The sequence below is a fragment of the Gorilla gorilla genome, chromosome 6 (genome assembly GCF_029281585.2).
Source record: "Gorilla gorilla gorilla isolate KB3781 chromosome 6, NHGRI_mGorGor1-v2.1_pri, whole genome shotgun sequence".
NCBI classification, from domain to species: domain Eukaryota; kingdom Metazoa; phylum Chordata; class Mammalia; order Primates; family Hominidae; genus Gorilla; species Gorilla gorilla.
In genome coordinates, this window is record NC_073230.2 from 120,911,397 (window position 1) to 120,930,456 (window position 19,060).

The window sequence follows — 19,060 nt, forward strand, 5'->3', positions numbered from 1 at the left end:
AGACTTTTCCCTCTTCCTCCCAACCACATGACAACACAAATGACAGAGTTTTTCCTTGGCAATAAATGAAAGCAACTTCTCAAGTAAGTCTTCCTAGATAAGATTATTAATGTGCTTTCTAATTCTAAAACTAAAGCAAAGTTAGAGTCATGAGCTCTTCTGATTAAAGGGAAATGGAAAGAGGAAGATCTCTGATACAACTGTTTCCAGAGTTCACTTAAAGAGGAGCTAGATGATGTTTTCTTTTAAAAATATTAATGCTCAAGTCCATATTCACCTTACAAATAATTGAGTGTTCAGGACTATGCAACCAAATGATGTGATGGCTTTGTTGGCACATAAAGAATTTGGGTTTAGTTGAATGACACAACAGGAGACATATTTTTAAACTATAGCCAATTCCATTGCCAATTTTGAATAACAAGCCAATTCTTTCTTACTAGTCAGGATGATTATTGTGTACAATATTCTCCGTCACGCTATTTGTCTTTGCAGAAAAATAAAGATATCTGAAACAAATATCTCTGTTTTTAGGAAAGGTAAAATTTTAGGAAAGAGTTTTTAGGAAGGTAAAATTCAATAAAAAAAGGAATATAATACTCTTTAAAATTATAAATAATGTTCAGATCAGCTGCTGTTTCACATCTTCTGTGCTGTTATCAGATTAAGCAATTGGTGAATTAAAGAAATGATTTTGACTGACTGTTGATTTAAGAAAAACAGCTGTGACTTTAAGTTCAGAAGACTTGAGACCTTACAAATCTTGAAGTTCGTTTCAAGTAAAATCCTTAGAAAAAGGCCTGCTGTATAACTAAACTGAGAAAAATACTTGCTTGAGTCTCTCTCTAGAGAACTCATTAAGAATTTCACTAAAAAATGAGTTCCTTAGAGAAGTAACCAAAAGTAGGCACAGAGAGGATCTGGTCAACACAAACAGGGACCATGAAATGAGAAAGCCTGTATGTAGGCAGAATACGTTCTGCTTATCATTCTGGGAATTTATATCATTTGATCATTGTAAACACTGTATCTTTGACATTTCATGAGAAAAGAATCACTCTGATCTATATTCAGAAATTATTCTGACCTTTCTAACATCTTTTCATTAGGAATGTCTATAATAAGGAAAGTTAAAGTAAAGTAAACCTGAGCTCTTTATAAGTACTCTGAGTTGAAGCATGCAGTTTCTTAAAAAGGCAGAAAAGCCATAAATAAACACAGAATAAGTATAAAAATCCATGTCATTCAAGCCCTGCAAAAACAGTTAAGTATAATAAATCGTTCATGCATTTACTATCTTAGAGAGATTTTCTTTTTTTCATGAAATTATGTCTGTGAAAGGAAAATAAAAACTTGGGACCCCCCAATTCACTCTGCCAAAGGGAAGAAGATTAAGCTGAAAGCTGAGTCACGCAAGAAGCTGCCTTTCCTTTTGCTCCTAAGCAGAGAGCTACAGATAACAAGTTAAATATCTCCACAGGTAGTTACTCTATGTTCACCTTATTGTCTGTAAAGTGTTCATTTACTGAGCGTGAGATGAATACATAATTGACTATTCCCCTATCTATTTCTTTTCTCTTGCAACATGTGGATTCAGTAATGTGACCATCTTCTTCTTTCCCCTCCAGCCTGCCTTTCCCCTTTAAATATGAAGTCTCAATATTCTCATCTTCGGAGAAAGGCACAGACCTGTCTCCTAGGTGCATGCCCTTAACCTTGGCAAAACAAACTAAATTGACTGAGATCTGTTTCAGATACATTTTGCTTTACAAGCCAAAATCAAATTTCCATTCCAATAGCTTTTACTGATGGACACAACATCTTACTGATAGATTCTTTATATTCATTATAACTTTTAAAAATGAAAATGATCGAAAGCATCATTAAATACTATTTATTAATTAGATGACTCATTCAACTGTATTTTTTGAAGATCAGGTGCTTTTTTAACCTGGGAGCTACAAAGCTTAACTGATAGGAAAATGTTAATGCTTATGAGAACAGGTATATTATTTTCTGTTGAAGTCTATAGTTTATATACTTTTAAAAAGAAATCTTTGGTACTGAAAAAGTTAGGAACCATTGCTTTAGACATGTGAAATAAAAATCGCATATTGGATACCATACAAAGGGCTGATACAGAAACTGGTGAAATAAGGAAATGATTTTGATTTATTGTTAAGAAATGTGAAATACTTTTGTAAAATAAAAATTGCATATTGGGTACCATACAAAAGGATGATAAAGAAACTGGTGAATTAAGGAAATGATTTTGACTGACTGTTGATTTAAGAAAGATAGCCATGACTCCAAGTTCAGAAGACTTTAGAAATCCCAAAGTTCATTTCAACTAAAATCCTTAGAGGTATACTATATAACTAAACAACTTGGAAAAAATACTTGCTTGAGTATTTTGAACATTAGTAGACTATAAGCTGTGTCTACTAGCAAAGTCTTATCTTTGGAAAAGGAACTAACAAGGACTGCATCATTGATAATTGCTTTGTTAATGTCAAATTGTCTTACAACATATTAATAAATGGCATGAAGGCAGGAATTTTTTGTTCCTGTTTTATTCAATGATGTGTTCCCAGTGTCCAAATGAGTGTCTGGCCCTGAGAAGGACAGCAAGAATTGTTTGCTGAATAAATAAATGAATGAACAAATGAACATCAGCAATTCCACAAGAACAGTGTGAACTTCATAAAGCTCAACTGAAATAAAAAGAAGATGCAGTCTCTATTTAATTTGTAGTCCAAAAATCTCTACATGGAAATACTTAGGGAAAGATGCTACACATTTATCTGACAACTTTTATGTACTTTTTTAGCATGACAGTGTTTGCAAATGATGTTTCCCCAGAGACAGGGCTGAGAGCACAGTTCTTATTAGCACAGTGTAACATGAAACGACTCTATAAACATTTTTGATGCACTCAACACTTTGAGTACCCTCTCTTCTTAATAAGCACATCCCCACTGCAGTGGAAAGATGATAGCAAAAAATTAAGATAATAATAGTGTGATCTCTTAATGCTTTGCCTCAACAACAGTCTAAGACTTGTAAGCTTCCTCTAACTGCATCAATCCCAACCCTGTGTCAGGCACACTACAAGGTGCTGAAAACATCTAGATGATGAGTGGGCAAAGTCTTATCTTTGGAAAAGGAACTAAGAAGAACTCATCATTAACAATTCCTTTGTTAATGTTGAACCATCTTACAACACAAATGGCCTTGAATACCAAAGAAGTCCTTGTGAGGTGGGTTGCTAAGTGTGACCATAGCTTATCCTGTAGGGAACTTAGGAAAACTAAATAATTCTGAATACCTTATGGGTAGCAGACATAGGGCAAAGGAAAAAAGACAGAGATGACCCGAATCCTAGTGAAAAGAACATCAGTCTGGTTATCTTTTAAAACACAGGAGTAGGTGTAAAAGGACCTTCTGGTCACTTTCTAAAATCCTGCACTATTTAAGTAAAAAGAGACAAGTAGCTTGAATAATCACAGCTTAAGAGTGAAAGGGAAAGAGAAAGTCAGTTCTGAGTTCACTGACTCTATGAGTTTTTGGTTTTCTGCAACTTGGAATTTCTGGCCACCTATTATTATAATAACACATTATAATGATGCAGTAATTTACAACTTCGAAAACAACTAGAATTGTATGGCTCTTAAAAAGCTACAGAGAAAAAAGTGAATCAGTTCTACCCTGGGTGCTCTCAGTATGAATAAAGCATTTCTTTGCTTGTTGTGTATTAATTTAGATCCTCCTCCTTGCTCATTTCATATTTAAAACTCTCCCATTATTGACATCACAGCATCTCTAAAGCAATTATTTGTGATTTTCTTTTTTATGTTACACAGAAGTGTGACCAAAGGGGGAGTAAACCGCAAATCTGATTAACTCTGAAGTGACAACACTCCCACATTTCATGCACCTGCTGGAGCAATCAAATGATGGAGAAGAGGGAGGGCAGAAAGCAGGAGTGCCTTTCAACAGGAGGCCGGAGGGAAGGTCGCTGTGGGTCACTGACATGCAGGCAGACACCCACAGAGAAATCTGTGCCAGCATGTCTAGACATGGCAGGAAATGCTCTGGGCCATATGGAATAGTTGATATTGCCACAATCCAAGGAGGGTGTCTGAATGCCATCTCCATCTATTTTTGTTCTCAAACGAAGTTGCACTCCCTGCATGTCTGGCCGGTCAGACATTTTCCCTACATTACTGCTCTGCTTTGGAGACGTCACATTTTTGAGCTGATTTTATAACATGAAGCTACAAAAAGGGATCTATGCCCATGACTGATGTTCAAAACAATATATGCTCCTAATTTATATAACAATATAGATGCTGAACTTCTGCGATCATGCTATACATTTTAAATGATGTATGAGACGAGAAATACCAGCACAGTGCAGGGAATGAAAAAGCCATATCTGCTCTCTTAACTATGTTATGTACTAGCATACATACACAAAAATATTAGCATTTTTTACTAGTCTGGGCCAAATAACAATTCTCCCTAACAGTTCTTTCTGTAAGCTCTTGAAAAATTTTCCTAGCAACTCAGTCTTTTCAAAAGAAGCATAGTTCTTTCATTTCCTTTTAAAATTGAAAAGGCTATTAGATTGTATCAGCCTCACCCATTGGAAGCTATGATGGTAACTTCTTAGATTTTCCTTGTGACACAGAATTCTCAATTTTCTCATTCTTTTCCACCTATGATGTTTCAGTCTCCAACCTTACCACCTGCTTCTGATCCCTATTTGCTAAGCACGTCCAGCAAAAGCTAACCTGGGAGTCTGGATGCACTAGCAATTTCAGACGTCTCCCATTGGTGCGGCCGTCACTGCACTCAGCAATTCTATGAGCCCTCACTCACTCCCTATTACACTTTTCTTTTTTACACTTAATTATTTATATATTTTTAACATTTTACTTATTTATTTATTTAGAATTGATAAATAAATGGCCTGGGTGCAGTGGCTCACGCCTGTTATCCTAGCACTTTGGGAGGCTGAGGTGGGAGGATCACAAGGTCAGGAGATGGAGACAATCCTGGCTAACACAGTGAAACCCCGTCTTTACTAAAAATACAAAAAATTAGCAAGGGCATGGTGGCACATGCCTGTAGTCCCAGCTACTTGGAGGCTGAGGCAGGAGAATCGCTTGAACCTGGGAGGCAGAGGTTGCAGTGAGCCGAGATCGTGCCACTACACTCCAGCCTGGGCAACAGAGCGAGGCTCTGTCTTAAAAAAAAAAAGAAAAAAGAAAAAAGAATTTATAAATAAAAATTGTATATATTTATCAATTCTAAATAAAACATGTTGTTTTGAAATATGTATACATTGTGGAATGGATAAATCAAGCTAACCTACCATGAGGTAAAACATGTGCTTTACCTCATGTGCTTTTTTTTTTTTTTTTTTTTTTTGGTGATGAAAACACTTAAAATCTACTCTCTTAGCAATGTGCAAGTATATAATACATTGCTATTAACCATAACCACCATGTTGTACAATAGCTCTCTTGGACTTATTCCTCCTATCCAACTGAAATTTTGTATCCTACTTTTCCAAAATCCCCTCCCCTAATCCCTAGTAATCCCCCTTCTTCTCTCCACTATGAGTTCAACTTTTTTACACTCCACATGCAGTGAGATCATGCACTCTTTGTCTCTCTGTGCCTGGCTTATTTCACTTAACATAATATCCTCCAGGTACATCCATGTTGTCCCAAATGACAGAGTTTCCTTCTTTTTAAGGCTGAATAGTATTCCAAAGTGTATATATACCACATTTTCTTTATCCATTCATCTGTTGATGGACACTTAGGTTGACTCCATATCTTGGCTATTGTCAATAGTGCTGCAGTCAACATGGAAGTGCAGATATCTCTTGCACACACTGGTTTCATTTCTTTAGATGCATGCACGGGGGTTGGATTGCTGGATCCCTATCACACGTTTGCTCCACGTCTGCTTGCCTTCTTCCTACAACTCACTTTCAGTCCTCAGCTCCCTCTGTCCTCTCTTTTGCTCTCCAATGGCAGCTGATCTTGTTTCCCACTTTACTTAAAAAAGATCAAGGCCACAAACCCAAAGTCTCTTGATTCCATCTCAGCATTTTATACCCATTTCACTTCCTTCATCTTCCGCATTAATAAAAGAAGTGTCCTTCCTCTTTTTCAAAGTAGATTCCTTCACTTGTGTCTGGATTCCTTCTGCCGTTGCTTCAGGATTCAACTTTAAACCTCTACAAATGCTCAAAGGGTCTCGGACAGCTGGCACACAACACTTCACTTACTCTTACCATGCTTTCATAGTGAGTGAATGAACTAGTGAATGGGTAGAGGTGATGTGCATTCTTACAACTGGAATTCCCTCACCTTTGGGAGGATAAAACTATACTTATTCAGAATTTCTAGGAAGGTGGCACTGATTTTGCCTGTAAGGCAAAAATCCTTTAAGGATTTAAGCATACAAGGTATTTTCTCTCACAGAATCTTTATTAATCTTCTAAAAGCTGCCTATTTTAAGTCTGAATCAAGGCTCGTGCTTCAAGGGGAATATTATTATAACATATGTGTGATATAACACTCAATGTCCTAGACCATTAAGAAAACATTCCTCTTAAGTTTTGTCAAGTACATTATGAAAAACTTAACTGTCAGTTCATGTAACGAGTATTATTATTCTAGGCAGAATGGAATTCAGACCATCATCTATGGGGCTAGTGACTAAACCAATCCAATGTTCTTTAAAGACATTGGAAAAAAATGTCTTTTCTCATTGCTTTATGGCCTACATACACTATGAAAACATTAATAAATTTTAAGCAGGTAATTCATTAACTATATATACTATATGCTAGAAGTTCAACCAAGAGCTCATATACCTATCACAGGGAATTCATAACCAAGAAATTTTGTCATATTTTCTCCACATATTTTGTCATATTTTCTCCTTTTTGCTTTTTCTTTCTCTTTGTTCTTCCATTGCGGAAGTATTTTAAAGCAAATCACACCTCTGATTCCATTTTACCTTTTACTAGTAGGTCTCTCTAAATATTACATAACTATAATACCATATACCTAAAAAAATAAACAGTTCCTTGGAACATATTTCTTTAAGGCTTCAAGAGCAATCAACACATATTATTTCTGGTTATGTTAAGTGTATTTCCTGTACTGGTTTTTAAAAATAATCATTCTAATAACTAAGATTTACTGACCAATTATCAGGTGGAAAGTATTACACTAAATTTCATCCTCCAATAACCCCATGGGGAAAGTACTATTATTATCTCTACTTATCAGACAAGTTAACAGCCTTGAGAGACATGAATTAACTTCCCAAAACTGAGGCAGCCACTAAATGACAAAGCCAGGACTTGAACTCTTGCCATCTGACTCCAGAATCTGGCCACTTAGATTACTATGCGGTACACAAGACACACAAAGGTATGTGTCTTGGGGGTGAAGAGATATCCAGATGTATTTCGGAATTCAGTATGAATCCATATTTCCATATTTAAAAAAATCTTTACCTCACCAATTGCATTCATTACTTTCTTTTCTTAAATGATAGAATGGAATGATATACCAAATAGAAGGTAATTGTAGGCAATACAAAATTTATATGGAAATGAAGTATTTCAAGAAAAATGGAGTTTAATGGTGTGATGTTAGGAAAAATACCTAGCTTCAGAAAAGTATGTGAATAAGTTACAAGCAGACAGTAAACCTCATCTGTAGTTAATTAAGACTTTTTGTATTTAATCATCGGGATAACACTTTTTCCAGAAGTACTACCCTGGTGCTATTTTCTCAAATAAAAGCCCACGCCAGCAGCTCACATGCATGAGCAGCCCTGTGCCAGCTGAGTACCAACTGGTGGTACTCAGGTCCTATTAAATATATTCTCTGATGAGAATGCAATACGTTAATAGATTAGTCGCAAGACAAATTTACAACTTTAACTGATGACGCCCTAGAGTACATCAGTAAACAAAGTAATGAAAAGTTATAAGGGAGGTAGTCAACCAGTAAACAGCTTTGTTTTCACTGGTCCATAAAATTTACTGTCTGTAGTAGATTAATTGACATATGCCAAAACAGGAGAGATAAGAATTAATATACACATCCGTAGCTGCACAACCTATGGAAAGCATAAACAAATACCATGACTCTATCACCATGTAGTACAGAAGCCAATTTTAAATGCAAGCTAAAGGAGACACAGTAGCAAACAATGCTAAGTAGTTTGCTTGTATGTAACAAAAACTCATATGCCCAATCCTACACCTCAGTTTATGCATGTCCACATTCTTCTGTCTCTTTCTTTCTCTGGCCCATGGCTAATCTCCTCATCAGCAAACTCAAATCTGTTTCCTGATGCCTCCTAAGGGACCTTGGACGATCAGTGATTTCCCCTCTCCCTCATTACTGGATCTTTCCTGTCAATTCTTAAGGAGGTCAAGTCCCTCCCACTCTAGTTTCCTAAAACTACAAACCCTCGACAGACCCCTTATTACACACTGGTGAGTAAAAATAGGTTGATGAAGAATATAGAATCTTATAGATACTGTACATGATGAGTATGAGTGTAGAGCAGTGATTTAGAATACAGATTCCTACATAAACTGCCATGTTAGAATACCAGCTCCACCACATGTGAGCTGTACGACCTTGGGCAAGTTATTAAAAAAAAAAAACTCTCTGTGCCTCAGTTTCCCCATCTATAAAAATGTGGATATTAGTAGTATCCACTGTATAGAGTGTTACAAGGGCTGATTAAATTAATATTTCTTAAAGAGCTTAGAAGGGTGCCTGGAATATAATAAGCATTTACATAAGTGTTAAATGAATGTAATAAAATTACAGATGATTTGCAGAGAAATGATTCCCTCCCTTTCCCAGTAATACCCTTGAGGGCTGGAGAAGTCATAAACTTTCAACCAGATAAATATGCTCTAAGAACAATTGGCTCATGTAAAAATCTGGAAAACTCGTTTTATAAAACTAATAATTATCTTTTATAGAGAGAAATTGTGTCAAGACTGTATACACCTCAAATAAAAGTATGTGATTTTTGCCTCTCCAATGTGGCTGTGCCTTCAGGAGACGCTGGGCTGGTGATGTGACATAAACAAGTGAGGAAGGTAAAATGGAAAAGAGGCCTGGAGTAGGTGTGTTTGAGCAGGATGCCGTGGGAAGGGGCCTCAATCTTAAGTCACTGCGAGAGGTGCCCAAAACACACTTTGCAGGCTTAACATACTGGGCCACCTTCAGGGATATTCAGTAATTGTTTAGAAACAAAAGTAATGGGCTTTCTAAATATGGTCCAGCTTCAATGACAAGTTCTTATCAGGAAATGTACTCTTCCTGGTACTAAGGAGATACTACATGCTTCATAATTCTACTGAGTGAATGAGAAAGGGAGTACTTTTACATGCTGGCTCCTTCTGTATTGGACATATCTAAGTACTTAATCTAAGATTTTGATCACTAGCATAAAGTAAGAATTGATGCCACTTTGCTATTTTGTTTTTTGAGGAGAATTGTTATTTTTATGTACAAAAAAACTAACAGTGTACATTTAACCCAGTCTAGTGGTGGGTTCTTTAGCCTTTGCCTTTTCCAGCTTGGGAATGTGAGCCAAAGATTTTAGACTCAGGAAATTGCCTCCCCAGTGATGTTAGATGTCATCGTATCTGTTGTTGTAATTGGTCCTGATAGCTTCCACTGGCTTAACCAAAGCTCTTTTGTCTTCCGAGCTAACCTGTGTGAAAGCGACAGTGGTGCAGGTCTTCCTGTGGACTAGACATTCTAGTCTTGCCTTCCCCTTGATAATGCAGTGAGGGATCCTCATTTTATGACGCAGGGCAGGCAGGAAGACGATCAGTTCAATGGGATCCACGTCATGTGCAGTTACCATCAGTTGAGCCTTCTTGTTCTCCACCAAGGTGGTGATAGTGTTAATCCTGCTCAAAGAACAGGTAGTCTCTTAGTGGACACATCCCCTTTGCCACAGCTTTCTTCTCAGCCTGGGCCAACAGCCTCTTGTCTTGCTTTGTCTCTGGTCTGTACTTGTGGGCCAGCTTATGCAGCTGAGTAGCTGTTTGGTGGTCCAAGGCCTGAGTGAACTGGTCAATCGCAGAAGGCACTTTCAGCCACTTACGGGGGATGGCTCTTTGCCACAGCAACCTGATATAGCGGGGCCATTTCACAAAGCCGGGGAGGTCCCTTTTGGGCTGGATGTACTGTCTAATGCCAACATTCTTAGGCCTTTTCTCAAACAGGGGATTTATCACTTTCTTGGCCTCCTGCTTTTTCAAGACAGCAGGGGTCAGGGCCACCTTCTTCCTCTTGGCCTTCTTTCCTTTCCACTTCATGGGTAGCTGGAGGAGCCACTTTGCTATTCTTGAAGTATTTTGAGAAGGACTCAATTTAAAACCCAACTTCTATAGCATAGACAATTTCTGAGGCCCTATATCAGTTTCAGTATTACCATTATCAAGAATTCATAACAATTTATTATTAAGACTTTCAGTCTCTAAAGCTCCAATTCTGGCCAATAAAATCCTGTTTAACTATGAAAACTTTCAGACAAATACTGAAGTGCTTAGGCAGTGATTCTGATGCGACTGCTGGTGGTGTGGTTCAGAGGGCAGGCTTTGGGCCAGAGCACGGGGTCTGCAGCTCTGCTCTGCCTTTTGCGACTTAGAGAAGCTTGGTCACCTTCTCTAGCCTCTCGGTGTCTTGGCTTCCTCATCTGTAAAATTGGTGCTAATAACATATTTAAAGCACTTAGAACAGAGTATGGCAGATGGTTAGTGCTCAATAAATACTGGCTGTTTGCTTCTTAAAGGAGGAATTTTTTTTTAAAGTACTAACCACTTATCTGTCTTATGTGAGGAATAAACACCCTGTTTCCTAATCTGTCCTCTACAGGTTTTGCACATGTTGGTCCCTCCACCTGTACCTGGACAAGGTAACATTCTGTGATCAATGGCCAGACTGAAGCCATAAAGATTATTTAGACTACATTCTACCTTTTTTTACGTTTTTTAGCATTTATTATGGAAATTTTTAAATATAAACAAAAAAAATTTCCAGTGAACATATATATACATACTACCTAGATTCTGTCATTAACACTTATCATATGTTTTATCACATCTCTAGTTCTCTGTCCTTCTATCTTTAATTTTTTTTTTCAATTTTTTACATAAAGAAGTTCTTTAGTGGTGATTTCTGAGATTTTGGTGCACCCATCACCTGAGCAGTGTACACTGTACCCAATGTGTAGTCTTTTATCTCTAATCACCCTCCCACCATTTCCCCGGAGTTCATAAAGTCTATCGTATCATTCTTATGCCTTTACATCCTTATAGCTTAGCTCCAACTTATGAGTGAGAACATACGATGTTTGGTTTTCCATTCCTGAGTTTCTTCACTTAGAATAATGGTCTCTAATTCCATCCAGGTTGCTGCAAAAGCCATTATTTCATTCCTTTATATGGCTGACTAGTATTCCATGGCGCATATATATATATATCATATTTTCTTTATCCACTCAATGATTGATGGGCATTTGGGCTGCATCCATATTATTGCAATTGCAAATTGTGCTGTTAAAAACATGAGTGTGCAAGTATCTTTTTTGTATACTGACTTCTTTTCCTCTGGCATTTTACTTTTTGTAAATTATAGCACTAACCCTCCTATTTAATAACACAAGCATTCACTTAACTATACCATCTTTTGTCCACTGATTTTAAACGTTTGCAATTAGACTTTGAACTCTCAAAAAGAAATAAACCAAATGACAAATAAGTTGCAGGAATTTAAGAGGAAGAGGGAAGCTAGAGCTGAAATTTACTTATAAGACTTATCTGCAACATATGGACTTTATTTGGATCTCAATTTGAACAATTTGTAAAACAATGTTTATGAGTCAATGGGGGAATCTGAATCCAATGGCAAATGAATATTTGATGATGTTAAAGGAATATTAATTTTTTAGATGATAATTCCTTTAGAGTTCCTTTTTTTTTACATTTGAAAATGTTATGAGGTCAGGAATTTGCTTCAAAATAATCTGGGGGTAAACACAAAAATTGGAAAGGAATGTGGTTAAAACAAGATCAAACTTATGTTAATAGTTGTTGAAGCTGGTGGAGGGTACATAAGGGTTCCTTACAATAGTCTACTTCTATATATGTTGGAAATTTTTCTAAAATAAAAAGTTTAAAAGAAATACAAAATTTTAAAACACTCACAAATAAGAAGAAATATAACAATGCCTTAAAATCACACCTCACATTCACAGTACTTTTTTCTGAGAAGATGCAGACATTTGATACTCATTACCTACACCAGGTGGGATGAAGGCAGCAAGAACTGTTAGGAGTTCCAAGATGAAAGAAAAAAATAGAAGGAAGTAAAGGGGTCAGGGCTGCAGAGTCACCATCAACTGCAGAGACAAGAGCCAAGCCCAGTCTTCAGATCTGTGCATCCTAAGGCCTCTTCATGCAGGGACGGTGAACTGCCCTGTGTTCCCGGCAGTTTGAACCAAACTGACTCATTACAAGGTTTTGAACACTTCCTAAAAGAAAACAATCACTGTGTGGCCTAAGGCCTCAGAAACACCAAGAAGATAAATCTGAGGCTGTTCCAAACATCTAGTAAGCATATATTGTGATACTTATTCATTTTTTTGCCAATCACCTTTATGGTGATTGTGAGTTTGAGAGGTGAGAGCCACAGATAACCAAACGCATTGAGGAGAAGCAGTGGGAAGGGACTTACTTGATTTCTCCGAGGATCATTACAGATCAGGTGGGATATTGAAGAGGGATATGTGTGTGTGTGTGTGTGTGTGTGTGTGTGTGTGTGTGTGATGGGGGAGTACAGAGAGAGGAGGAGGAAGGAAAAGGGATGGGGAGGAGGGTGACAAAAGGGGAGGATGAAGGCAGAAGTGAGAGGGAAAAGCGGAGGGAGAGACCAGGGGGAAGTAGGCAGGCATGGCAGCCCAGCCACATTACAGACCAGGAAAACTACACAGCTCCTGGCTTGAACCTGGGGAACACAAACACAACATTTTGGCGGACCCTGCACCCGGGTTATTATCTTACTTTTGCTAAGGATATAGGAATAAAATAAGGAGCACTCTGAAGATCAATACCTATTTAGAATGTTTGAGAAAATTTGAAAATGTTTATAATGAGATGATATTTAGAGACAACCTAATATTAATCCCAAATTAGTACAATCCTATGATAATGCAAAGTGGCAAAGGGGAGTTTGTATTCCACAAAAACTTTAGCTTAACAGGCGACCAGGCACAGTGGCTCATGCCTATAATCTCCAGCACTTTGGGAGGCCAAGGCGGGGGAATCACTTGAGGCCAGGAGTTCAAGACCAGCCTGGCCAACATGGCGAAACCCCGTCTCTACTAAAAATACAAAAATTAGCTGGGCGTGGTGGCGGGTGTCTGTAATCCCAGCTACTTGGGAGGCTGAGGCACAAGAATCACTTGAACCCAGAAGGTGGAGGTTGCAGTGGGCCGAGAATGTGCCACTGAGCTCCAGCCTGGGTGACAGAGCAAGACTCTGTCTCAAACAAAAACGAACAAAAAAACTTTAGTTTAACAGAAATGAGCAAAAGAAGAACTTCAGTTCTTCCTTTTACATTCCATATAGTTTATAAAGCATATTAAAGAGATCACATATTATACAGATAATGTTATAAAGATTTTGTAATCTAAACTACCCGTAAACCAGACACACTCCAACATACAAACAAATATTATCTCTAAATAATCTTTCACATTTCTAAAGTCTAACTTGGATCAGTTTTTCCCGCCTTTTACTTCCCTTTTTAGTAGTGCTGATTTGTAAAGAGGCAAAGTTCTTTTAACACACTGATTCAATTCCTCTAACAGTGTAGAAAGTAGATTTTAAAACTGTATTACCACTGTTATTTCCACACCTCATAAATTTTGTCCCTGGTGCACCAAAACACCACCTTCTAAATTCTATGGACATAGTCCACTGTCAAGAAATAAAAAGTACACTTACTAGTAGATAACGACTAAGATATAAGCTAATTCAACAAAGATTTTATGCCTGTAACTGCATTAAAAATAAACTTCACACATATTCCCTAGAAAAAGAAAACTATTTTACCAGAAAAGAATTACTCCAAGATTATTTTCTGTTTATAAAATAATAGGCCAGGCGCAGTGGCTCACGCCTGTAATCCCAGCATTTTGGGAGGCCAAGGCAGGCGGATCATCTGAGGTCAGGAGTTCGAGACCAGCCTGGCCAACATGGTGAAACCGCATCTCTACTAAAAATACAAAAATTAGCTGGGCAAGCTACTCAGGAAGCTGAGGCAGGAGAATCACTTGAACCCAGGAGGTGGAGGTTACAGTGAGCCAAGACCACACCACTGCCTGGGTGACAGAGCAAGACTCCATCTCAAAAAAAAAAAAAAAAAAAAAAAAAAAAATATATATATATATATATATATACACACACACGCACAAATGTGTGTGTGTGTGCATGTGTGTGTATATATATGTGTATATATATATGTGTATGTGTGCCTATTATATATATATATGAGACTCGGTATTGCCTAAAATTGTTAGTGTTTATTGAAAAGTATTTTTTTAAAGCATGGTACAGTTAGGTCATTGTGTGTGATTTGTGTGATTCAATTCAAATTCTCAATTTATCTGTGAAATTTTTAATTTGAAAGACGGCAAGTTTTGTGTTTAACTTTAAAACCAATATTAAAAATTTTAGACAAAAAAGTTTTCATAGGAGTTGAGACTTTCGAATAACAACCAAAACATATGCCATATATCTTTTCTAAATACTGAAAGAGAAAAGAGAACCAAAAGAGAATTGTAATAGGTAAGACTCAGAGAACTGAGAAAGAAAAAGAAATATGTGAAAATTAGTTATCGTCTCAAAGCTCTGAAACTTTAATGGGAAGGTTTCTAAGTATTTAGTTGTCTCTTTAAACCATTTGATCCAGATAGGATAAGAATAACAGAATGGTTTACTGAAAATCTGAAAGATACAGCATGCTGACTGTGATAAGCAAACTTCTCCAGAGAATCTGTATCTTCTTTATGTTACCAATACAAAATAATTAAAACAAATAACAGACTTGATATCCATGCCATACTTCCATTTAATATCAATTATTCTGATTCTATAGCCCTTTTGAATTTTTCAAAGAATGCTGCATTCATCATCCCTCACAGAAACATCCAAAGAACAGGCAGCTTAGAAACTCAGAGTTCTACTGGTGAGAAAATTGAAGCTGATGGAGTAAAAAATATACAAGATATATATCTCACAGCTTGCCAATTACAAATATCCACCATTCTAACATTAAGACATCGAAACCCTATCTCCACGTGCAGGTACCTGATTGGCCGGTTCTCTTTACTGTCAAAGAGTGAGAAGATGACCTCCAGCTCCTCTCCCAGGTTGGAACACATGAGGCTCTTCATCTGGACAAAGAGGTGGTGACTGCTGGCCTGCACCGGGGTGTCTTTCTTCCGATGTCGATGTTCCATCTGAATGACACCCCCCAACAAAAACACGATCAGCATGGACTGAAGGAAATAACAGGACCCAACAAACTAGTTAGCTATGAGGTGACTGTGATGTCCTATGTCATAACTTTTTATTTTGCTGTGGATTTGGTATCTAAATCCACAGCAAAATATACATTCTATGTCTTTTAGACTGTGGACATAGAAATAGTCTGGAAGATATCCAATTTAACTTTGGATGTTAAGTTCCAAATTTTCTTCCAACTTCTAAAATAAGAAACTGTGAAGTTTATAGATTATCAAGGAACCTTGCTTGAAGAATTTTTAAAATCATTAATGTTAAAATAACAACTCACTGAGTAGATTCAGGAAGCAGGAAGTTCAAAGGATTCTTTTGCTCCCTTATCAACTCCCAAGATGAGAACAAATTATTAGTCATCTTTTTAAAAAGCAGACTAAATTATATCTAAGTTATAACTTCTCATTACTCATAATTAAAAGTTCTTTTAGGTTATACTAAATTGTAAAGTTCTGGTAGTTGTCTGAGACAGGCTGTGGCAAATAATAGTTTCTAACTTGCTGTGGCGCTATAGGGAGAGACCTAGGAAAGCCAGCAAGGTGTCTAAAGCTAAGAATAACATCTATGTCCACCTTGAATCCCTTCCTCAATACAGCCAGTCCAGGCTCAACTTGGGCAGTAAGACAAGATGTGAGTTCCCACAGGTTGAGGGAGAAAAAGAATCATTCACAAGTCCAGGAAGGAGGATAACATGGGGATGATCATTCATCCAACATACATTCAAGTATCTCCTATGTACCAAGCCCCGGGAACACAATGATGAGTAAAATCAGAAACAGTTCACACCTTCACACAGCATCTAACTACTAAGGGAAGCAGACATGAACAAAATTGTCACACATACACATGTAAAACTGCAACTGTGATGAATGGAAGCAAAGACCCAGATTACTGTTATTATTATTTTTGAGGCAGTATCTTGCTCTACTGCCTAGGCTGGACTGCAGTGGCACGATCTCAGCTCACTGCAGCCTCTACCTCCCAGGCTCAAGCGATCCTCCTGCCTTGGCCTCCAGAGTACCTGGGACTACAGGCACATGTTACCACACCCAGCTAATTTTCATACTTTTTGTAGAGACAAGGTTTCACCATGTTGCCCAGGCTGGTCTTGAACTCCTGGACTCAAGTGATCCTCCTGCCTCAGTCTGCCCAAGTGCTGGGATTATGGGTGTGGGCTACTGCGCCCAGCCTAAAGATCCAGATTATGATGAGAGTATAAAAGTGGGGATTTGACATGAGACTGGGCAGGCATCCTGGGAAAATGGCACTTTAGCTGAGAGGTAAGGAGGGTGCAGGATTTACCTATCTAGGTTAGGGCTCACACTGCTTGCAGTGAGGGACCAGGTTGTTTCTCCCCATAATTCCCTGCAGACTGATTCTTTCATGAAATACAATAAAAATGCCATGGCAATGTCAAAATGCCCTAAAGGTTTCTAATCATTTACTTGTCATTTGTATAGTTGGACCAACAGTTCACGGTCCAGCCATTTCTTGGACCACACTTCGAGTAACACTGATTCAGGATAAGAGTACCGGAAAAACACGTGGCTAGGCTTGTGTATTAATAGAACAGGTGCTAAGAATGTGGAAGATTATCACTTTCATAGCACAGACTAATAACAAAACTACCTCTTTTGGATCACTTTGACAATTAAAAAAATAGTTCAGGGAATTCAATTTCATTGTAACAGAGCCATAGCCTGTGTTGAGGGACAAGGTAAATGACCCTATGTCTACATTAGCCATCTTTTTACGCCTTTGAGTTCAAAAACTACTGAATGACCAAATGAAGCCAAAATGTCATGTAAATTTACAAGTGTTAATGCAACATAGAATCACTAGAATTTTTTCGTGCTTAGAAGTTAAAACTTTTATTCTGAACCACTTGAGAAGCAAAGGTGGAAAAAATTTAGCTAAATTCATCTACAATCACTGTATACGCAACAGGTACACTGGGAATCTCTTCGTAAAAGTGGAGAGTAAGTAAGTTGTTTTTAAAAGTAGACCTAAGCATCGAGGCATGTGTGGGCTATAATTACTAAACACAGGTTCCTGAAGAAAAATATTCTAACTGCAGGAAAAAAGAATGATTTTGCTTTGTTTTCTATAAAGGTTGCTCTACTTTGTGCTATAACAATTTTTTTTTTTTTTTTTTACTGTGGCAAAAGTGGCATCATTATGTTCATAAAAATACACCTCTAACTAACAAGGCTTCCCCATCCCCCCTCCACCCCGCCAGAACTGCTAACTTATTTACTGATTTACTTAAAAGATAAACATATGCTTACTTAAAAGGGTAACAGAGCACGAGCTACTATGAAGAACCGAATGACTACTAAAGGCCAGAGCTACAGAAACAGATGTAAAAACCTCATGAAAAGAATAGACCTTAAGGAGATATCCTCTCTTAACCTCAAATAGTGCAAAGTTCCCTGCACCAATCATGACATTCACAAGAATTGAGGAGAACAAATTAGCTCCTTTACCGATGCAATGAATCCAATATATCTAGATCAGTGGTTCTCAACCTTGGCTGCAGTTTAGAGTCCCCAAGAGAGCTTTTAAAAAATACTTATGCCCAGGTCTTATCTCAGAACAATTAAATTAGAATTTCTAGGGGCTGGGGGTCCAGAGACTGGTAGTTTTAAAAGCTCCCCAGGTGATTCTAATGGGCAATGAGGGTTGAGAATCACTGATCAGGATCATGTGCAGACAGATGCAAATCACAGCAAACTAAACAATGTATTGTTGCATCTTTCGAGTAATTATGGGCTTGGAACTTTTGTTCTTTGAATACATGCTAGTAATAAGCCTGCCTGACTTTACCCTTTGCACATTTAACATGGGCCTTCACATCTGGCACACTCTAGCACTGAAAATACCCCTCTTCCCATCCCCACTATTCTTTCAGGTCTAGGACCCATTTGGACTTAGTAGGTTATGATTACTTTCTTTTCTCTTGGTAATTCAGTACTTCCGCAAACTGCTAAAAAATTTCTGTGAAAGTATTATTACAATCAAATTAAAAAGTCAAGTTCACACTTCAAGGGCTTGAGATAATTTGTGGCTACAAATGCACCTATCAGTTACTCTAACTGTGCTTAACAGTTGAACTAGCTCTTTGATTAGGGGAAGAAAGAGATTCATCCCAAAGATTTATTTAACTGACTCAAATTTTTAATCTTCAAATAATGCATTAATTATTGAATGAACTGTCTACACCAGGGTTTACCAACCTCAATGCTATTGACAACTAGGCTGAATATTTCCTTGTTGTGGGGGCTGTCCTGGGCTTTGTAGGACATCTAGCAGCTTTTTCTAGCCTCTACCTACCAGATGCCAATAGTACCTCTCCTTCCCATCTCCTGTTGTGACAACGAAAAATGTCTCCAGACAATG

General features: G+C 37.6%; 1 protein-coding gene and 1 pseudogene across 7 annotated transcripts in view; both read right to left on the bottom strand.

Annotated features, from left to right (window-relative positions):
* Positions 1–19,060, bottom strand: part of DOCK4 (dedicator of cytokinesis 4) — a 467,247-nt gene that overhangs the window by 228,648 nt on the left and 219,539 nt on the right. For all 7 annotated transcript variants that reach the window (XM_055347229.2, XM_031012977.3, XM_055347227.2 and 4 more), the window contains exon 8: positions 15,452–15,603. In XM_055347229.2, the coding sequence (XP_055203204.1) occupies positions 15,452–15,603 (152 nt within the window). The remainder of the gene's footprint in view (positions 1–15,451; positions 15,604–19,060) is intronic.
* LOC129523722 (large ribosomal subunit protein eL8-like) lies at positions 576–14,504 on the bottom strand (annotated as a pseudogene).